This window comes from Malurus melanocephalus, unplaced genomic scaffold (genome assembly GCF_030028575.1).
Source record: "Malurus melanocephalus ecotype Western Australia unplaced genomic scaffold, MMel_1.1 scaffold_146, whole genome shotgun sequence".
Taxonomy (NCBI): domain Eukaryota; kingdom Metazoa; phylum Chordata; class Aves; order Passeriformes; family Maluridae; genus Malurus; species Malurus melanocephalus.
The window spans coordinates 741,447-758,794 of NW_026623378.1; the positions used below are offsets into that span (position 1 = coordinate 741,447).

At 38.6% G+C, this 17,348-nt stretch overlaps 1 protein-coding gene across 2 annotated transcripts in view; it reads right to left on the minus strand.

The window, feature by feature from the left end:
• The window catches only part of PARG (poly(ADP-ribose) glycohydrolase), a 59,300-nt gene extending 42,021 nt beyond the window's left edge, over positions 1–17,279 (minus strand). Inside the window, exons 1-7 of one of the 2 annotated variants that reach the window (XM_057371387.1) lie at positions 16,941–17,279; positions 13,833–13,899; positions 10,485–11,462; positions 9,280–9,463; positions 7,998–8,120; positions 7,231–7,314; positions 6,058–6,132 (exon numbers count right to left, since the gene is read on the minus strand). In XM_057371387.1, the coding sequence (XP_057227370.1) occupies positions 6,058–6,132; positions 7,231–7,314; positions 7,998–8,120; positions 9,280–9,463; positions 10,485–11,462; positions 13,833–13,899; positions 16,941–17,076 (1,647 nt within the window). In that variant the 5' untranslated portion in view covers positions 17,077–17,279. Of the gene's footprint in view, positions 1–6,057; positions 6,133–7,230; positions 7,315–7,997; positions 8,121–9,279; positions 9,467–10,484; positions 11,463–13,832; positions 13,900–16,940 lie in introns of both variants that reach the window. The other variant, XM_057371386.1, reaches the window with a different exon arrangement.
• Between the last annotated feature and the right edge of the window lie 69 nt (positions 17,280–17,348).

The following is a 17,348-nucleotide window of genomic DNA, read 5'->3' on the forward strand; positions in this document are numbered from 1 at the left end:
TTGTATCTGACATTCTCTGAAAAATAACAAGTTCAGGCAAAAAGTGGAGTATACTAGGTAGGAGCCTACATTTAAATTAGAAACAACAGTTTGGCTAAAAAATGCACAAAGCACATTCTGTAGATATTATCCCAGGTTCCACAGGTTTGCACCACAATTCAGCAATTCAGTAACACACATGTGCTAGGTGCTTCAGTGAAATACATTAGAGTTCTTCTATTTATTTTAATTATTCTTAAGTGCAAAGCATTGACTAACAGAAACAAGACTCATTGTAACAAGCACCATCACTCCTCAATTTCAGAATRTTCTCTTATATTCTGGAATCTGCACAAAACACCTGCAGCAGAAAAAGTGGTATTTTAGAAAATATGTGTGCACATACCCATATAAATATTCCTAAGCCAAAATTACCATGATAAGGATTTGTGAAAACAAAAACCAGTATCTAGTACAAGAGTTAACTTCAATTTTGCAAGAAAACCAGACTTTTGGAAGACCACAACATATAGAACATGGATTTGTGGTATTTGTGGAAAATAGAAAAGGTTGTATTTATAAATTAATTTCTTTACATATTTATCTTATTACTCAGTTTATGTATTTTTAGATTACATTTAAGGAAAATTTTAAAAAGGCATTAAGTGAAGTTCTAAAAACTTACAAATAGAGACTTGAATGTAAAAGCAGATGGTAACAGTCTCATATCCCTGCTACTCTGGATTTCTAAAAGGATCCAGCATCTAGCAGCACCCTTCATGTAGTTTTTGTGGAAARAAGTGAGAAATGGAACTCCTTTTCTAATCTTGTCTCWAAATTAATTACAACTGTAATTCTGWGACAACTGTTTTTAAAGAGTGAAGAAAAATAGCAGTATATTTRAAAATAAAAATAGCAATTGTATTGTCTGACAAGTGATTTTGTTTTCTTGCTACAAAACTTTTCATCAGATTTTAGGATAAACTGAGATTTGTGACACAAAAAATACTCCAACTGCTAACAAATAAGTTTTGAGGCTAAAACCAGTGAACTCACGCTTGACTGGAAAAGGAGAAAGAGGAGCACAGAAAAGTGGTCTGCTACATTCTTCCCTCATGCTGAAGGTTCTTCTCTGTAATTAACCATAAGAAAGGGAAGAGGCTGGTCTTTTTAGACATTATTAYMATTTTTCTTTCAATCTCATAGAAAAATACAAAGGTAAAAGTTATACAGCTTATTTCATAATATAAAAGGATTTCCTGAATGCTGAATTTACATGGAAATCAACAGCAAATATGCAATTACAGGCCTTTAAATAGACTGAATGGCTTCAAATAGCTTTCCCAAAAGACAAAGAGACCGCAAAGCATCCATACATAGGCACTGCAGACACATATGCTTTTTTTCTATACTAGAAGCAAATCTAAGACAGTATTATTTGAGYATTACACAGTGGTGAGTGTCTTTGTAAAGATACTGATAGCATATTTCCTTTACGTATTCCTACTTGAGTCAAGTAGGCACCAAGGGCTTAAAAAGAGCCTGGAAAAGCAAATTTTGAAAGGCRTAAGTGCCTTAAGTGATTCAAGTATTTAAAATGTCAATGACCTTTAGTATGTTTTTCCTCTTAAGAAAGGCTATTGTATAGAYGCCATACATTTGTGTCAGCAGCATCTCATATTGCACACTATGCAACAACAGACCGTGCATGACAAGGCCACTTCATTCTCAGCTTCAATCCAGCCACATCAYAGGAATGTAAAAATGGACAATAGTTCCATGTACAACAGAACAATAGTAGAATGAAAGAACATCAACAAAAGATGCCTAGAAAAGACTAACTAACAGCAAGAAACACCAGTAAACACCAGCACTTCCTCATTTGTAGTAATGAGTTTCAGAAATTCCCAGAGTCCATCAAAATGTCTCTGCGGGTGTCAATGAGATTTTTCTAATAGCAATTTCTCCAAATTCCTTCAAAACCTGTTGTATGGCCACAGCATCCTCTAGCTTCCATGACAAGGGGTTCCATGGCCTTGTATTCAGTATCTCAATAAGTAATTACTTTTGTCTGGTGTTGAAACCTAATCTGCTAGAAACACCCATCAGGTCCCTTAACTGCTGTACTAGAAGAATAGACAGTCACTTTCTCTTCATCCTCCCTTACACTCATTTTGGATGCCACTGTTACACCCATTACTTATGCCCCTCAATTAAGATGAAAAGGTGGAATGATCCTATCTTATTTAGACACTCTTCATATGGAAACTATTATGCACCTTCACACCTTTCCTGACTCTTCTCACTATATCTTCGCCTTTTCCCAAGCCTTCCACCAAGATGATCAAAATCAAAGAGTYCAGACAAACAAAAATAATGGATACACTGTATTGTATCTGCAAGATGTATTGTGATCCATTTTTCAGACCACTTGCAGAAACTCAGAGACAATCACTGCCTATGCCCATAATTTACCTAAACTCAATTTTTGGTCTATGCCCTTTTCAGATCTGAACACTCCTCTATTCCTGAAGAGCAGGACACATTCAATAAGAGGATGGGCTCATCAACAAGAATTACACTTAAGATCAAAGAGACATTAAAGCAATAAAATAAAAACAAAGCATGTCTAGCACAAGCAGGCCCAATCTAAAGCAGCAGACCATGTAACTGTTTTAAATGACAGAGCCTCACTTTTCCCTTTAGATAAAGCTGCTGTTGTCACAGAATAGTCTAAGGCATAAGCCTTGAATGACCTAACTGGACTTTTTACTTCATGTACTTGGGAAAAAGAAAAATAACTTGGTCTTGCCTGGAAGTGGAAAGGTAAAATAAAAGAAAGAAAAGTAAAAACTACTTCAGTACGTAGCACTGTTGATCAAAGGCATGTAATTAGTACCCAACCCATCATTCCATTCCCAGAAATAAAGTTCATCTATAACATATTGTGGGTACCAATACAGCTCCATCCCTAGTAGTTTCCTCACATAGCCCTTTCTGCTTGCTGCTTACTCTTTGTTGGCTTCTAGGTAAGCTCTGGAAAAACAGATGCAAGGATGACTTCCAAGTGACAAGAATTTTGCATATAGAAAGAAAAATGCTAGCACTAATAACTTTTATTTACCAAGTAACGGCTTGAAGAAATCCTAAGCCTGTACGCCAATATTAACAGACATAGCAAAACAAATTAATACAAGACTGTGGAAATTCTGAACAAAATAACAAAACTGTCTGTAGTAAATAAGTCACCAAGATCTTCACATACATCATTCTATGAACAAGTTCTATGTCTTAAGTACAAGTTCTATGGAACTTCCAAAATAAACAAAAAAAAATCCAAACTTCCCAATTTACTTCACTGTACAAACAGCAATTTTACTTCCACACATAAACTGACATTCAAGAAAATCTTTTGAAAAGTGTGAGGGCTCCCTCTTCTGACAACACTTTAATCAAACGGCAGAACTGGTAGGCTGTATTGTTACAGAAAAAAATCTCGGCTCACAGACGTGGTATTTATTTCCTGTTAGTTAAGAAAGCAGAGACTATTTTAATCTTAAAGGAAAATAAACCTAAGCCCAAGAAAYGGGTAATTTTTGTTATTGTAAAAAAATTTACTTGAATCTTACAAAGTGGTGTTCAAAAATAATGCATATTTTGATAGCATAACTTGCACAGAACTACCTAAAATAGGAAATCCAATACTGATATGACAGTATTCAAGATGTTAATAGTGAGGCAAGTTATGTCCATAATCAGAAGATAAAATAAAAAATGGCACTTTATAACCAAACATGGTTATAAAGTAATATCTGAAGTAATATCTGAATAATCCTTTAAACAGACACCACTGGACCTGTGAGCACAGCTCCCTTCTAAATCACTCACAGAATCCTTGATTAAGCCGGCACTGAAAGTCAGTAATGCACAATGATACAAATATAAATCTGACAATCATAGACTCTGTTTTAATCTTTTAATATATAGTTGTGACCACTTCTCCTTGTGCTGAGCTGTTGCCACTCCCTTTGGGCCGATTACTGAGGCCAGCTTTCCTTTTTATCAACCTCCTCAACCTCAGTTGGGCAAACATCAGCTGAAACAGTTCCTCTGTATCCTCACAATTATAGGACACACAAGAAAATTCACAGGCCAATGGTAAGCCCTTAATCACTAACTTCCAAACACAATAAATTCAAAAGCACTACAATTCACTACAGTCAGTATACGTAGGTCATTTCCACAGATGATGTCAACTTTCACATAAGAGCTGCTCACTTAAGCAGATTGCAAACTATCTTTGAAAGCAGAAACCTTGTTAGTTAACAAAACTTGGAAAGTTCATGCCTCCCTGTRTAATAGAAAAGATTCAAGCATTTCTCTGCAAAATGTATCCCCTCCACATGTCCTGCTTTAGTAAACTCAATACATTCAACAAAGCAAGCCAGGACTTGCTTTTGCTCCTGTGGTCTACAAGAGGCAACTGTGACACAAGCACTTCATGTTTCTTATTTCATATACTGCTGCACACTCTTTTACCTTGGTCTAAAATCTGTATATGAAACAGATCTCCTTCCTTTATCTGAGAACCACACAAATAAACCATCATTCCCAGGATACAGAAATTTCCTTTTCATCCTCATAAAAGATTGATGCCTGATCCATAGTTTATTTCCCTATTGTTCTTTCTGCTCTGGAGACAGCTGATATTACTTACGCTCTCTGGCTGATGATCTCTGAACCTAATCACCCAGAGCTTCCCAAATCCCAAATGCATGGTGTGAACACATCAGACAAGCTTAGYTGTGATCATAGCAATATGATGCAAATCTGGTATGTTCCTGAGTCTGTTTTTAAGGGAATAGCATTCATACTTTTAAACATTCTAATTTATGTGTATTGCAATAAAACAAAACTGAACAGCTGAACAGGCCCAGTTAATTTTTGCTTAGCATAAGAATCAATAGGAGCAGAGACCAAATGTCCACAGCCTCTACCATGGAGCCATGCCAGCAACCCCAGAGATGAATGGGGGACACAAAATCAGCGAAATGGGTGAGCACAGTAGCTCTCATGGCTTGCAAATATGATACCACTGGGATTGTTAYAGGTATCTTTTGTCAGTAGTAATAATACTGTGCTGCATGCAAAAGAAAACTTATTCTGTGAAAGGGTAGTCCTCACACAAAATGGAAATAGGCAACAGAGAGAACAGAACCGCTCCTCTGATCACATGGGCCAAGCAGACATCTATTTACATATACAACTAAAAAATTCCCTTCAAATCAAATTTAGTTTCCACTGAATCTCAATAGAGCTTAGCAAGCCCCTCCCAAGAAAACAAGCACATGCATTTTAGAAATACTTCTGAAGTGAAGTGCTGAAGAAAAATACAATTTCTAMCACATCTCATTTAATCTTTCATTATGCTTTAATTAGCATGGTTTCTGAYTGTCAATCAGGACATACATTAATAATAGTCCAAACTGCACCTGCAACCTACTATTCATTTATCTTTTCTATCCTCCCCATGAAGRTAGTAATACCTAATACTCAAAGCCATAAAAACCACCACACAAAGCTTCTACAGCTTAAATTCACTATCTCACCAAACAGCAAAATTTTCCTGCTAGACCAGCAAAGCACAGTCTATACAAATAAAACTGCAATATAACATTAAAGTGGTACAAAAAAGGAAAAAAAATACCAACAACTTTTTAAAACAAAAAAAATTACATTGGAAGTATTAATACAATTTCTTAATAAATCTGTCTTTCATAAAACAGAGAAAGAGCATTTCTCACCTTACCCTTAGGAAGCTTAGGTATTACTGAAGCACCTAAATTACACGTATAAGATTTAAAATTAAGCCAGTTTATAAAGTATAATTCTTGTTTCAGCTGAAGTTACCAGCCAAATAACTGCTCACYTAGATGACAACTGCAAACATTTACTCTTGAAAATGGAAATAAAGCCAAAAGCATTGAGACTTAGAGGCAAAATAGTCACTTTTGTACATAGAGGCAAAATTGTCACTTTTGTATTACTTTTCTTCCTATTTTAAATCAACTTCTTTACCTTCTCACAGAAGTCAGTAAGAGCTGTGAAGTCCCATTTCTTGGAGTAAGCAACGTTGTACCTCAATATGGCCTCCTAGAGAAGGTGCACAAGAAAATAGAGCTTAGGCATAATTATTAATGCAAGAAAAACCATTTTCAATAATCTCCTTGTTGTAGGAACAACACCATCTGGTGGCTACAACCTGCCTCACAGCCAACCAACATTAACACTGTATTAATACAGTGCAAAACCTTGATACTGAACCCTCTATTTTGGGTTTAGCAGAGAATAAGCTTCAGTCTATGGGGTTTTTTCTCTTAAAACGAAACAAGACAAGGCATGCTCATATCTCCCAATAAACAAGATAAACATTCTCCACCCCATGCTTGCTCTTGTTTAAAGTACCAATAAAAGGTATTTAAGGAGCAAAAGCAATACAGCAGAAGTTGTACCAGTTTAGGAACACAAAGAATCAAACCACAGCAAAATTAAATAGACCCTTCAYAACACCACCCTTAAAAACTTCACAAGAAAAAAACACCAAATAAAATAACATCAAGGTAAGTCACATCAGTTGCTAGGGAAGCTCTATTTGTTCATTTAAAGTTGATCTACAACTTTTGCATCCCCCTCCTTCCCTGCCTTTCAGGTACAACCTAAATTACATTATTTTTCACAAAAAAAACCATAGTATCAACTCTAAGCTGCTCCAAATCACAATTTATGGAAGACTTCATGCCAATGTAACTGTAAGAGTTATCAAAAGAGCATTAGTCTCCAAAATCTACAGATTTTTGTCAGCAGCTTGAATTGTTGTGATTTTAGTGGAGTGAACTGATGCGAAGAGTTACTATTTCTAACCCTCTCACSTGTGCATCCCTGACCATCTGGCTACACAAAACCCTCACGCTATGTTTACCACAAACTCGTATATACTGCTGGACAAATACAGGTTTGTCTAGACTTACAAATTTAATTCTAATAATCCAAATAAATTCAGTTGTAGCTCTCAGTACTCATTTCGCACTTCCATTCATTAGGGAATCCCTTGAACAGCAGAGATTTTTTTTAAATAGTTTATTTTTCTAAGTGATYTAAAAAATAGGACCAAGCCAAAATCACTAACAGTATATAGACAAGCTGAATGTACTTATATGCATTACAGACTCAATTTCAAACAGACAAGCTTACCTTCAAATCATGGGAGCAGGTAAATTTGTTAAGTAAGGCAGTTTGGATTAGTTCCCATCGACTTCCAGCAGTTCTATCTCCATTCTTYAAAGTAAAAGCCCAAAACAAAGTCAAATTAAACAGAAAGACACATTTACTAATAACTGTCATCTGTAAAATTGGTCAATGAAGAGACTGACTGAATTTAATAGAGGCTATAAAAATTCTTTGTTCCTGAGTCAAGTACAATCATTATACAGTTTTTACTACAGGACATACTTGCTAATTATATTCACCCTAGTCTGAAGTATTTCAGTGGTATGTTTAAGTCTCAAGCAGTGACAAGAAATACCAGATCAACAAACCATGCAGGGCCAGTTCTAATCTCTGCCATTGTTTTAGCAGAACAAGTCAGATACCCATCACTATACCTGACAAAATATAATGAAACTGTGTTACAAATTCTTTCACATCTGTTGAAAATGAAAATTGCTTCACACACAAATATATAAATGCATAAGTAAATAAATATATAATTTATAAAGAGTTCAAGTTCACACTCCACATAAGTATAGAAACATATATATCATCAAATCATTGGCTAGGCCAAATAATCACCAGCAACAAAAGGTCTTCTGCTGTCTGAAGCATCATGACCCATAAGTTTTTCAGAGTTGACTTTCTAATTCCATAGTCAGTTTGACAATTGAGCAAATGCAGTAAACTGAAAACCCATCTATGTGTAAACAAACATATCTGATTACACAACTGTAAATACTTAATCTTACCTCATCCTCCACAGGGTATAAATTTTGTTCTGAGCAGGGCATTTTAACATGCTTGTTGTCCCACAGATCTTTGTAGTGAGTYGGAAAAGGTTTAGGTACCTCGCCTTCCCTCAGAAGATCTACCTGTAACACAGAAGGAGAYGGAAAATAGAAATCAGACTCTACTTTGAAGTTTTTAAATAGAAGAAATAACGAGTAAACAAAAATACAGTTTAAAAAAGCTCTCATCTACAGCCATCCTTTTWGGAAAGGAAAAAGCTAGAAACTGACCACATGATAGCTATCAGTTAGAAAAAAATCCATCAGTTAATCTTACATTATACTGGTGAGAAGAACGCCACCTTATCACCTGATCTCTTGAAAACCACTCAAAATATATCAAATTACAATCAAATCAGCAGCTGAAGATTTTCTCATTTATCAATTTAAGTATCGACATATTCTCTTCCAAATATTTTCAAAACGTAGCTACAAATCCAAGCGGAGTCATGTGCTGACTCTGTATTGTCATTGTATAGTATTTTTAACCTAACACTGAAAGGGATGAGAAATCATTCTATCATAGATAGAGCAATATCTCAAGTTTACTCCACAGAATATCAGAAAAGTAAAAACAACACCATGTTCCTAAAGACTTAATTTGCTATTCAGCCTTCTGGCAGCAGTAAGTCTCTCAGAATGTGYTTTTAAACTCAATGTGCCTTTCTTTTGGTTGGGATTTATCCATCACYCTACAGGCTTTTGGTCACATTTTATTTCAACGATTATTAGACTGCATACTGCTCCATAGGATTAAAGCAAACAGATCAGATTTGGTCTAAAATGCAATGGTAAAATTGCTAGAAACTCTGCTTCTTTTGTTGGTTTTTTCCATATCTTGAGCCTTTCATTTCTTGAACCCAAACCAGAATCACATTAAAATGAAAATATAGCATGAAAATGGTGGAARTACCAATTTTACTTGTGGATGTATTTAAACTTCCAAACTTTACAACTCAGTCAAGGAAGCACGCATACTCCCATGCAAAAGAAAAATTCTTGCCCTTAGCCAGACAGAGGCAGTAAAACCATTATTATGCTTCTTCTGGATCTTAATATCRTAATTCTATACACTAGAATAGTCAATTTTCAGGAAAATCAGTTGCCCCAGTCCACTTGGCAAGGAATGAYAAGGAAATAAAACAAGCAGGATGTTGAAATCTAAGAGTAACACATGGCATTTGACATTCTAGAACACTTCAGGCAGAGCTTTGATTTCAGGCAATGCAGTGCATTACTGTACCCTGACAGTCACAGTGTGGTTGGCTGAGGGTCGGAGATGAGGCAGACGGGCCCCACACACCGGCATTCTTCTCATCTCTTCAATCGGGGTTCCAAACCATTTCTTGTTACTTGGAAGAGGAGGTGGTGTGTATTTGGCAAGCTTCCTTCCTGRCCTCTGGGGTTTGAATTCACACTTTTCTTTCCTGCTGTTGAAATAAAATGCATTGAAACATTTATTTCCACCGAAAAAGCTGGTAGGCAAATACACAAACTTCCACACCAGGATTACAATACTAATAGAGTGGGTTTATTTAACAGCCTTTGCCTCAGGCCAAAGCTTTATATGAGGAAAACTCCTACCACCACCAACCTTCCCCTCCCCAAAACATGTCTACCAGAACACTCTTCTCTACAGGCTGACAAAGACTTTCCCAAAATTGCAGTGGGTTAGCAAGGCAGGGTATTCCTCTGCAGAATCATGCTCCTTTCCAACAGGATCTGTTTATCCATGGACAATGCCCCATTAAAGATGGACAATGCCCCATTAAAGATGTACAAAACTACTTTCTTGCCCTATTTTACAGACTTGAATCAAGTACAATGACTGTGTTTTACCAAAACACACAGTATTTTTGTTTCTGCTCACTCCTTAGGTGGTTATCCACTTTCTGAGCTCCCACTGAAATCTAAGGTCTTCAGAGCAGAGATTATACTCTCGTTCTTCCACAACACCCGGCATGCAGAGTCCTGTGGCATGCTCAGGGCTCCTATTTCAATTGCTGCACTGTGTAATCATCAGTCTTTCTCTCTCCCAAATTATTAATAGAGCCAAACAAAACAAAACAAACAAACAAAATTCTCCAAACCCAAAAACATCAACCAAAAAACCCCACCCATCTCTACAATTGCTTTCAAAAGTGAATTTCTGCATAGCTATTTCAATCAAAGCATCAGTGGTATTCACAGTTCAACAAAATAGATTCACTATTTTTGACAGATGAAACTAATAAGAATTTTAAGACTTAAACCGGACAAATGTATTTTTCAAACACCCCACAAATAGCTCCATTRAAAATAAGTTATTTCAATCTCATGTCTGTTGTCTTTGTATCTTAAACTACATTTTGCAAAACTCTAAATGCAATCCAGCCTCTGAAACTCTATCACCAAAGAGGAAATTTTCAAGCGTGAAAAATACAAATGAAGAGGCAGAGAGAACGCTACCCTTTCTCCTCAACTTTAGGTATCCTCATGAAGTGAGAGGTGATTTTGGAGTCTCTCTTCACACCCTGTTTTGCACCTTTGCATTCTGATGATGGAGCAGAAGAGATCCCAGCTGATTTTGTATGCAGACCGTCCTCTTTGACAGAATTATCTACTTCCTCAAAGCTTTCACAGCCCTTGGCAGAAAAACATGATTTCCTTGACTCCAATTCAGTGTCCCCATAYTGATTGCTAAAAGATTTGTTTATGGGTTTTGACATATTAATCTCCTCTCTTTCATCTGGAAATGGACTTGTTTCTTCATCAGCCTCTGAACCATGGCAGCTATTTTTGGAATTATCCACATCCATCGGTGATTCCGGTTCACTTTCTTTCTCAAAAGCAGGTGAGTCCCCTGAACTGCTCTGACACTTGCTCAGTTTCCCAGGACCTCCAAGATCAGATATACAGGCATCACAACCAGCATCTGAAAGTGGACTTTCTGGAACTACATCCCCCTCCTCTTGTTCACCCATTAAACAGACAGAATTGCAACTCTTCAGCTTCTGGGAATTGCATGAAGCCACTTGTCCATCTGTCTCGATGTCTTTTGAAGAAGGTTTTGAATTTCCTGTTTTTGRAGTCCGGCCTGATGATACCTTCCTCTGAGTACAAGTGGCACTGCTTTCTTCACAGCCTTTCTGCTTGCCCACTTTGTGCATCTGGTCAATGTTGGCATTTTTAAAGATGTCTCCAGACTGCGGCCCCTTCATGGGWTCTGTATCTAAGACTGCATCTTTGTCCTCAGCCTCCCAGTTACACATGCTGCCTGTCTGAGGCAAATTTACTTGCTTTGCACCAGCTTCCACAGATATTTTTGCATGATTTTGCTGACAAGTATTCTCTAGCCTTTTCACATCATGCTCACAAAAGTTCTCTTTTTTAACGGAAGTCATCTTAGGATTTGCTTCAGTATTGTTATTAATTTTGCTGTGTAAGCTGTGGAAGAAAAGCAAGGGAATTTAATGTCTTATTTCCAAATGCAATTTCCGCRCATATTTTTTTAAGGAACAATGATAAACAATCAATAGTACAGATTTTTAGCCATTCTACTCTGTAAGTGAGCACTACAAGAATCCACAAGTCTTACTGCACTGAGAATGYAGCTCACTAGCAACCTATTTCTATTTAAAGGCTCCAAAGGATGATGTATCAGTTGCTTACCTCAGGAATCTATTCCAGTAATTCATCATCCTTATTTGTAAATCTAAACAGTATGAGGCTATCATTTAGCTATTTTCTTCAGACGCAAAAAAAAAAAAAAAATAGAAGTGATGATAAAGTCCTCCATAACTTTCATTTTTATCCATTAAGTACACTGAGGAAGGAAATCAATGGTTTTATGGCCATGCCCTCAGAACTAGAATTCARCTTTTAGAAGAGCAGGGCACAACAGTCCGTAGTCTCCTATGACTCCCTTACTTTTATACATAACCCATGACTCTTGAAAAAAACCACAAAAACACAAGTGTAAAATATATTTCAAACTGATAATAAAAATTAAAAGAGACATTAAACCTTTTTTTTAAGAGAAAATTAACCTGATTTGTCTTTGTGTACAGCAGTGYATGATAGAAACATCCTGATGGTTACAAAGGTAAATTCAGTAAGTTTTGTATGACCAGATGTTGGGARCTCATTTCACATTTATGTACTATTTATGTGTCAGTGTACTGATAAAGAAAATCACTTAGAAGACACATGAATATAAAAATAAACCCTGACTAGTCTTGGTGAATACATCACTCTGAACAAAATCTTCTCCTGAAYATATTGTTGCAACACTGTACATTACCAATGCAAACTAAGCACACTAAASTCTGTATGTCTGGTCATTGTCCAGCTTCCCATTTACATTAAATAGGAAATATGCAATAACCAAACAATCCTAAATTCAACCACTGGACATTTTAATAGATTACAGATTCCTAAAGGCACTAATTCTCTCCATGAATCGTAACAGATCCTCTTCTAAAAGATCACTGAGGAAAAGGAGACATGATAGCTTGGAACTTCATCCACAGGATGATTATTTGAAAACAAAAGGATTTGAGAGGGTTTTATTTCATGATAATTTAACTTCCCATGTATGCAATCGTTCCTGCAAATTTTGATGAACAAAAATGAGTTATCAGACTGCCATCTCAATGACTCTTTAAAGCTATTGGCAAAATCTGTGGCCAACTTGAGGAATTAAATCCAACCTAAASACAAATTTAAAATCAAATGTGATGTTAACTGCAATAGAAAGGCACATGACATGTTTACACGTCTGCTTCTTAAAACTGCCTAGGCTCTAATCTGTCAGCAGGAATGGAGGAGGGCACAGAAAAACAATACTGTAAAGGGAATTTGAAAAAGTTAAAATAATTAATTCCCTGCTAAAGCATCCTCTTAGCATCTTGATGCAATGCAACCTGTAAGCCTGTAATTAGCCCTGAATACTTCTGTGTTAATCACTGTCACAAGKCTTCCCAGCTATTCTTAGCACTGCTATAGACTTCAATTTCTATTTACTAGCACATTTACAACTACAACAAAATAATATCTGATATTCCTCTCCACCAGATAGTTAAATTCTTTGGAGTATAATTTTAATGCTGCCTAGCAATCACTACTCCTAACAGACCACATTAGCAGAAAATATCAAACTTTACCTGATATCATTTAGCAGTAAAAAAGTCTGTAACATCTTTCATAAAAAAACCTGAATGTACATTCGAACACCTGTAGATTTTGGCTGTAACTAAATGAAGTTGCACATGTATGAACTACTATCACAGTCCAATGAGACAAACCAAAACACTTTTGTYTGTAAATTAACAGCAAAATAATGAGTTGCTCGCAGACTATGAGGGAAAATCTGCAACTGTTAGTACCCTATGTCAAACAAAAATGAAAGCAGAATTGTTAACCAAAGATATACATGGTCTGATATTACAACTAACTTGATCCAGTGTTTTGCTGCCACTGGAATCAACACTGCCACATTGTCTTCCCTTGCTCCAGGTTCTCACCTTTTTCTCTGCAGATRCAGACATATTTATTCACCTAACAGGGAACTGCTTCAGAAATCTACGTCAGCAAAAAAGTTTGGGGTTGGATGTTTACAAGGGATAGGTGGGGGACTAGGTAGCTGCTTGTAGTGAAAGTGTCTCAGTTACTCAAGAGGATGTGCCAAGACAAAGAAAGCAGCAGAAATGGTSCTGCTTCCATTTAGCCAGCTGTATTGGCAACCTGCACTTTTAGCTTCCACCAGGCCCACTCAAAGAACACAACTTTTGAACAGATTCATGTTCTGTTTTTTACCTTTTGGACTCCGTTGTCTTGGGTCCTTTACTCTCCAACCAACTGGTAATTGTCCGCTGTTTACAAACTGAAAAACCACAGTACACTGTTACTATATGAAACATGACAAAACTGCAACATCATTGCATATGAATAAGGTAACTCRTAGATGGTGAAGATAAAAACACCTCAATTAAGCCTGCATTAGCATCTCTACTATAGGGAGCATCCAGACACTAGCAGTAGTAATACATGTGATGCAATATTTCATTTGCATCAGCCAGCACCTGTAGGTTTTGTAACAATCTTTATAAATTCCAGGCTTGGTGTGTGGTGGGAGCTGTTTCATCCAACCACCTGGTTTTAAAATATGGTTAAAAAGGTGAAAAATATACAGTGAATGTATATTCACTTGAATTCAGTAGAATTCAAAAAATCCCAAAGAAACTTGAACATTTTAGCCCTCATCATTAATTTTAATCACCACCACAGTTGGCCCCAAAAACTTTTGCTGAATTTTGGAATGAAGAGGCATCATAATATAACTTAAAATCAAAAAAGAACAAACAACAAGGCATCTTTGAGGACTTATCCAAGAACTTTATTTGCACTCAACACACTATGAAACAAAAGGCTCAATATAGGCACAGCACACACTAAAAGTGACAAGCACTTATWAAAGGACTTTTTCTTTTCTCCTCCACCCATAAACAGTTTGAAAAGCTCTTCAATGTTTACTCCCCTAAACACCAACAAAATGAAGGCCAATTTTTCAGATTTACTACCAACAACACACTTCCAGTCTTATCTGCGTGTTGTTGCAGCTCAGACAAGCTTTCAATAGAACAGCAACATGTGAACTAATTGTGCAGAGATTCTGGGGGGGAAATAGGGAGAAAAACATTCAAAGCAATTCTTTCAAAACTAGAAAACAGTCTTTATTAATATAAGAGGTGTTTAGGTTTGTTGTTGYTATTCAAAGATATTCTGCAAATTTGGCAACGAGCTTCAATTTCCTTTCTTTCCACTTCCCAAGAGAAAGCATCTACCTGCCACAACTGAGTGTGCAAGGTGTTTGCTCACTGCTTGCAGCTGGGTAAGTAACAGCTGTAGTATTTTACTGTAATTGATAGTTTCACAGAACTGAAAAGACAGTACAGCATCTCTGGTTCTTCTGATTCTGAGAATGGGAAGACTCGGCACTTTTCTGCAAATGGAGGTTGTGTAACTTGTAACAAAGATAGCTTAGGCCATAGGTAACTTGAGAGACATTGTTTCAWARACACTTTCCCTAACATTCAAGGCCYTGAACACTYCTACACAGTTGTTTCTCAAATATCCTTACCAGAGGATATCAGAATTTCTAGACTGAAAAGTAATCCCCAGAAAATATTTAAATCAATTTAAGTTCTTCTATAATGGCAAAACTGACACCATCTGTGTTCCGAGAGCCATGGCAACCTGGATACATGCTTACAAGCACAATACTTGCGCCATAATCAGCCATTCATAAACACTCAGCTTCACCCCACTCAGACAAAAATAAGACTAATAGATTTTATTAACTACAGTATTTTCATTTCAAAAGATTCACTAGATTGAAGCCAAGTAACCATTCTGATTACCAAATTTTACCTTCTTATATTTGAAGTGTCAATCCAAATTGCCGACAGGTAAGCAGCCAGAAAACCCCAAACAAAGAAAACYGAAGAGACATGTTAAAACATGGGACAAATAAACCTCTTCAAAGCAAACTRAATATCTCCTGAGGTATAAACTTGTGCTGAGGAAGAAATACTTATCCATTAGCACAATAAAAAGAAATTATGGCAGCAGCACCAGAACAGAAAAAAATGGCTTTGGTTTGAATTTCAACATGTCAGTAGCCATGTAAGTCCTCCAACCAATATAAAACACATCACTCTCAGACTTACAGCATGGCTTCTTGCTACAGATAAGGTGGTGAAAACAAGAAGCAACAAAAAGACAACACATTATTATTTTCAGCATAAACAACAGAACCAGACCTTGCTGTCATTTTTTTGAAGTGCCATCKAGATTTCTACTCAAGATTCCCCAAATCATTCCCATAAAACAAASCACTCCCTACAATCTACCTTTGAAGAAAATAATTTTTAGAATATTCTTATTTATTACTCTGTAAGTGTGTATACCTCTAAATTTAAACTRTTAGCTATTCAAAGTTGCCTCTTAGTTAGGGGTTAGTGAGGTTTAACTCATCAGCTGCAGATGACAACAAATCTGGGYTCTTTTYCCCCTTCCACRCATCCCTCTSTATTCCTGAAAGAGGTATTTTACTRTGCATTAAAATTTTACTTTGACAGCGTTAGCTCCAAATGGAAAATAAAACTAAACCTTGCGGAAACTCTGTCTGCAGAGCTTTGTTAGGGGGCAGGAGGAGCAGCCACCCCCACCCCATGGGGCCAGCAGCGCTCCAGGCTGGCAGCCACGCACTTATGGGAGCTCCTGTCATCACCCTCATCTCTCTATGTGTGTCAGCCTGGCACAACCCCGCTCAAAGCCCTTTTTCTCGCAGCAAGTATTTGTCCTCTCTCTTGCGGAACACGCTACCTTTAGCAGYTCACACCTCTCTTCAATGGTTTGCACTGTCAGTGGAAATGGCAAAGAATCAGGCACAAAACCGGTACGAAGGTCCTACACCCAAAGCTGTCTCCAAGGGGAAACAGCGTGCACTGACCACACCATTGGGTTGGGATACGGAGAACACGCTGGCACCGAGAAGGGAAGTTAGAGACAATTCCAGTCGGAGGTGGAAGGGCAGCTCCGGGGAGGCTCCGTGCACAAGCACACACGGGCCCCGCCGTTCAACGCTGCCCACACCGGCAGAGAGGGACACGGTGACCCGCGGAGCCCCCGGCCCGGTCGCCTCCTTCTCCTCCTGCTTTGCCCTGGGTCGGGCTGGCGGGGGCAGCCGAGCAGCGCTCCCAGCTCGGGCCAGCTCAGCGCCCCCCAAGCTTTGCAGGCAACGCCGGCCCGTCCCCGCACCCCGACAGGGAGCGATCGGCCCAAGGGAAGGGGGTCAGCACGGACCCCAGCGAGCCCCGCTCCGCGCCCGGCCGCTCCCGCCGCCCCGGGGCCAATACAAACCTTTATTCCCCACGGCTGTGGCGGAGCTGCTGCCCCCGGGCTCCTCCAGCCGCTCTCCCTGGGAGCCGCCGCCGGGGCTGCCGGGGCCGGGCCGGGCTCTCTTCCGCGGGGGTTCCCGCCCGCAGCCCGCGCTCATCCTCGGCGGGGCCGCCCTGCCCGCCGGGGCCGGCCGGCACCCGTCCCCCGGGGACGGCGCGACGCTGCGACAGCGGCTCCGCCCGTCCGCATCCTCCGTCCCGCACGCCGGGCTGTTCCCAAGGCGCGGGAGGCGCAGCGGGGCCGGGARCGAGCCGCGTCCGGCGAGCGCGGCCCCTCACTCGCACCAAGATGGCGGCCGGCGCGCCTAACCCCGTCACCATGGGGACCGCAAAGCAGCAGGGGCCAGCAGCACTTTGCGGCGCTTTACGG